Source organism: Synchiropus splendidus, chromosome 16 (assembly GCF_027744825.2).
Source record: "Synchiropus splendidus isolate RoL2022-P1 chromosome 16, RoL_Sspl_1.0, whole genome shotgun sequence".
NCBI classification, from domain to species: Eukaryota; Metazoa; Chordata; class Actinopteri; order Syngnathiformes; family Callionymidae; genus Synchiropus; species Synchiropus splendidus.
The window spans coordinates 19,735,549-19,741,631 of record NC_071349.1 but is presented as its reverse complement, the minus strand read 5'-3'; the positions used below and the strand labels follow the sequence as shown (position 1 = coordinate 19,741,631).

The following is a 6,083-nucleotide window of genomic DNA, read 5'->3' as shown; positions in this document are numbered from 1 at the left end:
TCGCTAGGCAACCGCATTGTACACCGCTCCGCAACCATTAATGCTCCATTCAGCGATCCGGAGAGGCCTCGCTATTATGATTATCATTTCCCGCCGGGGGGGACGTGTCACGCAGGCGTGCCTGGTATTGACGCAGCAAACACTCTTGATGGATTATTGATAAGGAAACTGATAACCTCCCGTTCGCCCCGCAGTTATTTGAGGGTAAAACTGTTCGGTCATTGATAAGATTTGTGTTTGATGTTGGCAGCAAACAGCGACCTCACCTTTGCTGGCACGCAAAACCAAACCACAGACGCAAACACGGAGAAAGGTTTACTTAGCGGGGCAGGATGGCGGGAACACAAAGGTGACCCAAGTGCAGAGTAAGAAGTGCACTGTCGCGCCGTACGATCGTCGAGATAAGACAAAACAGCGCACCCTACAGGAGCAGTTCCACCCACCTGCCTGTCTGAAAAGAAGCAGCTTCCAGTTAGCAACGTGCTGTATTGGCCAACACTAAACACCTGTTCATAACGCGACCTGTTTTCGCACTGTTTCATTGAAGCACATTTGTTTGAAAGTATATTCTGACCTTAAATTAATTTTTTTTAATGTTAAGCAAACTTTCCTTTTCCTTAAATGTACTCTTTGACCACCCAATGAATGGGTCATGACCCATCACAAAGCAACTAAATGCATGATCATTTGTGGCGGAATTAAGTAGCAAATCGCTTCAACTTCCCTGCACCGAAACAGGTAAAAACAAATATATAAATATAGACGCGTCACTGAGGACGTTGGAAAGCGTGTGCGTGATAGCACCACCTAGCGGAGCAATACCTCTGGAACGCAAACTCAGCATTTAACAACACCTCCGTGACTTGACGGTATAAACCAGAGCTTTTAAGGTATTCAGTTGGAAAGGTTGAAATTATCGGGCCGCTTGCCTTGGGCCATCCAAATCATTAAAATCATATAATCTTACGGTGAGAGTGATAATACGAGCGATATGACGTCATATAATCCAATTCCACCGCGAGACAGCGCTTATTTCAACTACACTAAAAGATGAGGTTTTCGGTCCTACTTCAACAGAAAATAGGGTTCTTGTTTCCATAATTTATTAATAGTCTGTTTTGTAAGTTCAAATATCTATATAAGTTACAAAGAAATGAAAACGTGTACAAATACCATAGTGAAACGACAACAAACGGGCAAGAGCGTCCAAAAAGTCGGTACAACAGAACAGAGCTGAAATGCAAAACCTGTTACAGGAAACACGCTAGATCTACGGCTCACGTTAGAATTCTAAAAGTGGGTTCGGGGCGGCTCCAGTTCGTGTGGAATATAATTTACATAAATAAATCCAGCAGCTTTTGGATCAAGCGTCCTCTTCCGTAGAATTTCTTCGGGGAAAAAAAAAGTTCAGGCGCAGACTTGGGGGAGGAAACGCGAGTGTTTAGGGGTCACCACGTCCTGCCGTACAAGAGAGCCGAGCATTGCAGGGCCGAGCCGTACTCGGCTCCCGGCGAGTTGAGGTGGGAGAGTCCGGCCACTTGGCTCTGCAGGCTCGGCGGGCTGGCCGAGTGCGGCGCCAGGTCCGGAGAGTGGCCGGTGCTGCTCACCTGCTGGCTCGGGTGCTGGCCGAGTCCGGGCGCGGTGTTGGCCATGATCATGACGTTCGCGCCCTGCTGGTGGTGGTTCTGGCTGGAGGAGGTGGGCGTGTGTCCCTGACACGGCTTCCCGTCCTTGACGAGAACCGGTACCGCCACCCTCCGCGGGGACTGCTGCTGCTGCTGCTGCTGCTGACACGAGCCGCCGTCCTGCTGCAGCTGCTGCTGCGACACCTTGTCTTTGGCCTGCCTCTTCATCTTGTAGCGGTGGTTCTGGAACCAGATCTTGACCTGGGTCGGGGTGAGGTGGATCATGCTGGCCAGGTGCTCCCGCTCCGGGGCCGAGAGATACTTCTGCTGTTTGAAGCGGCGCTCCAGTTCGTAGACCTGGGCCTGCGAGAACAGGACCCGCCGCTTCCTGCGCGGCGTGCTGGCGAGAGAGCCCATGCCCTTCCCCACGTCCGCCAGCGAGCTCAGGCTGCCCATGCTGCCCATGTTCATGCCCGAGGAGGAGCCCATGAAGCGGGAAACTGCGGGAGGGCGACACACAACTTTAGCAGAAATACACACCGAGAGCTGCATCACTTTGTGCTGTCGAATATTTTGACATATTATTCGGCGTTGTCCATCAGAAGTCGCATTTTAAACAGACGCATATCGGGGGGAAGAAAAATCCTTGTAAGCATTGAACTCAACTCTGTCGACACCAGTACTTCGATTCCAGTAATGATAGCAGTAATAATCGTAGTCGTCTTAAATCCACCTTCTTTTGTTGCTCCTGTGCGCGTTCCATAAACAACGTGTTTCACCTGAGAACATTTTGCTATAGCTGAAGTCGAGCACGCACAAGTGTGCGCGCGCGCGCGTGTGTTTTATGAATTATCACCAGCGATCCGATGCTGAACAAAAATGCACGAATGGACGAAGATTAAAATCAAGTTTTACCCAACAGATTCTGACACAACTCATCACCTATAACGGGAGAGTTATAGGTACTGCTCCTCTAGGGGGCGCACTGAATGACGGTTGTTGATGTATTGCCGTTTCACCTTGGTCATATTGGCCACTCTTCAGAACAATTGCAAATGCTGCTGTGAGCATTGAAAGGTGGAACGGCAGGTGATTATATAACCAGTTGATATGAGAATCCAGCCCATCATGCTGTAGGAGTCAGATGGATTTTGGCCCATTATTTCTGTCAGCTGCTTCAGCACCAGTGCTCTCTCGTCTCTGCCCCAGTCTGGGGGCCGAAAACTGGCGTCTGCCGAACCCTTGAAACAGTCTCCACTTCTGTGAAGTTTGGGATCAGGCTGGACCATGTTTGGACCTTCAGAAGGTTTTTAATCCTGGTATTGTTGACCTCAGCAGACAGCATCTCAAGTCTGCGTGAACAGCGACCAACGTGGAGGGCTGTTCCTCACTCGGCTGCTCTGAGCATGAAGGAGCTATTGTGATGGTACAAGCTCTTGAGTCGGTGTGGTAGAGTGCAATACTGAGGGACGTGTGTAAATGTCGGCCCTAAAAACCTCATCAGCGTCTCCAAAACTCTGGGACTCTTCATGAGAGCCGAGACAGAGAACCCCACGTTGATGATGATGCGATAACGATAGTTTTAATATGAACAGTTAATAACAAAACATCATTATTAAAACGACTAGTGAACGTTTGAATTTTAAAGTAGTTATTAGAATGTCATTTACATGTTGCAAATATTAACACAAACCTATAGATTCAATAGACTTGAAGTGATTTCGTGAATTAAATTCTTTGTTTTATTTAAGCAGTATTTCAATAATATTTTTAGATTGTCAAATCAATAGCTGACTTTTTTTTTTATTTGTTCAATAAACATTTACATCTATAAGTGAAGAATATGTCAAGTGTATTGACTGTACTGAGGCTCCATTTGTCTTGAATCGTGTTGAGTTTCCATACGTTCTTTTCACAATAATGAGGACAGCAAAAAATAAATATTGAATTCAATTATCTTACAATTATCTTTTGATATAGTATTTGTTTCGACTTCATTCTTTCGTACAAACAGCCGGGGAAGGTATTTATTTATCTTCGGTGTAACCGTTCTGGTTCCTTTCCCTTGTTTTCATGACGTCCTTATTTTACTTGTTTCATTTTACTGCATAGACACGTTATGATATATTAAAAGATGCACTCAGTTGTGTAACTTAAATTTGTCAGAAAGTTTTCAAGGACGCATTTACAACCTAATTATTAGGTGAAGATAAACTATGGGCGATACAATTGAAATTAGCCAGATACTAAGAACTAACGCGACAAAAGTCGGATCTCATCGTCAGGTGAATTAAGTCTGACAGTAGTAAAAAAAAGAAATCCCTCGCTACAAACCAGTTTTTTATTTTATTTTAACTATTTAACTACTAATATTTTAATTATATATATATATATATATATCGTGATTAAGCATGAAAGAATACATATATTGTCGTTCTTTTCGTAATTAAGTATTATTTATACTGACTTACATGGATTTCTAAATTCAAGATGAATACATCGATTTAATTTTGCAAATATATCAGTTAGTTTTAATAAAAATGAGCGCATTTTTATCACTTACAATATCGAACAATCCGCGTATTTTTTTTTCTTTTTTCTCCGGTTTTAAGTAGAAAACCGCTGGCAGTTAGATTTGACCAAACAAGACACCGTTTAGTAGCGTGACTAGAAATGCTCTGTAAACCAAGGGGTTGCAGGAATATTTGAGGGAGAGCGCGCGACTGAAGGGATCGAAGGTGCTCTCACGCCAGCGCGTCATGACGGCTCTGGCGTGAGATTTGGACGCGGCTGTGTCGGTCTGAAGACGGACAGGTGACTTACTGGAGGAGAAGCGCGGGTCCGGGTTGGCTCCGTACCAGCCGCTGGCGGCGGCGCTGCCCCTCATGCCGTCCTGGTAGGGCGGCAGCTCGCCCATGTTGCCCAGGTTCCCGTTGCAGTAGCCGCCCATGGCGCTGTGCGACAGCTGCGAGACCCCCGCCGCGGTCATGTGGTAGGCGGCGGACACTCCGCCGTTGTGGCCCATGTGGTGCTGCTGCATGGCCGCCTGTGACACTTGCGGCTGCCGGTACGAGGCCAGCGGAGCCCCCAGGTTGCCGCCCTCCATACTCACTTTCTTATAGCTCTCCTCGAGGGGACTCAAGATATCGGAGACAGAAAAGGGCGTCGTATGTTTGGGGCTCATCGACATTGTTCTGGGAGGAAGGTTGCGGCTCCTCGTGTCCCCGTCTTCTCCCACCCGATCTGCGGACCCTGCGCCTCGGTGCTACTCCTTTAATTGACTCGGGGGTTTGTTTTAGCGGACCGCCAGGTTTAAGGCTGACACCAGAGGCGGGGCGTCAGCCGCCGCTCCCGCCTCCCCCCCCCCACCCCACCGCACCTCACCCTCACCATCCCGCTGCCACATCTGGAGCCGCGCCGGACCACGCTGACCACAATACACTTTATTAACTGTAGCGATGTTTACGAGGAGCCTCTTGACGGAAGGAGGCTCTATATGGACTTGAGAGTTGGACAAGTACTGCTCAGTTGAACTAGTGACTTTTAATGGCCGCGAGAGGCCTGCGCTGATTGTTGGTGTTTTTCCTTATCGCACGCGCAAAAGTGCACTTGCCAGGCGGGAGGGCGGGGCGCGCGGCTGAGGAGTAAACAAACACCCGGGTGAAGTGGCTGAATGATTAACTCGCTTTTAAAAATATGACCGGACGAGTGTGCTCGGCGACTCACCCGGCTGCCATCTGAAGGTAGCTGGGATGAGGATCCGCGCCGCCCCATGTGCGTCTGCTACACCTGCCGCAGAAAGCATTTGTTTACATCCCCATCAGGTGGACAGCGAACCCCTTGGTTTGAAAACATGAAGTGCGTCAATAAAAATCACATCAGACTGCGTGTGTCAAACTCGAGGCCCGGGGGCCAAATCTGGGACACCCAGACATCTTTCAGCTCCAAGATGCAGAGAAAAAATTATGATGAATAAATAAACCGAGCTGTTGCTTTCAAGTGTTTCCTCCACTGGCATTGAAATGCTCATTGTATAGTTGAAAAAAAAAAAGCTTCAATAAATAAATACAATAAAAATTATTAATAATTGGAATAATTTTAATTAATTAAATAGAAAAAATGGTTCCACTTTAGGGAACGTGCTGCCATAAACCATCTACTGATGCATAAGTGCATTAGCAGCATGTTAAAGTGCTGACAAGCATCTTGTTAAGCCTGAGTTATATATTTATTTATAGGAATAATATTTTACCCTGGAACAGTGACTGAAAGTTCAGTCATTTGCTTATTAGTAGTCGGTGTGTTCCCTGATCTGAAGTGTAACCCAACAATTGTATCCTTTACGGCAGTTGTTTTTGTTGGATGATGTGAAATTAAATTGATGTTTAGGTCAGTAAACACGTGAGTAAATGTCAATAAAGGTATTTAGATTAGAAGGCCTTAATAATCCAGTAGACA

General features: G+C 46.7%; 1 protein-coding gene across 1 annotated transcript; it reads right to left on the bottom strand.

The window, feature by feature from the left end:
• Window positions 1-1,154: 1,154 nt before the first annotated feature.
• Window positions 1,155-4,845, bottom strand: nkx2.1 (NK2 homeobox 1). The gene is made up of 2 exons (XM_053844245.1): window positions 4,449-4,845; window positions 1,155-2,125 (listed from the first exon to the last, which is right to left on the bottom strand). Exons 1-2 carry the CDS (start codon window positions 4,813-4,815, stop codon window positions 1,449-1,451), a joined length of 1,044 nt encoding a protein of 347 aa, XP_053700220.1. The 5' UTR covers window positions 4,816-4,845; the 3' UTR covers window positions 1,155-1,448.
• Window positions 4,846-6,083: the final 1,238 nt, after the last annotated feature.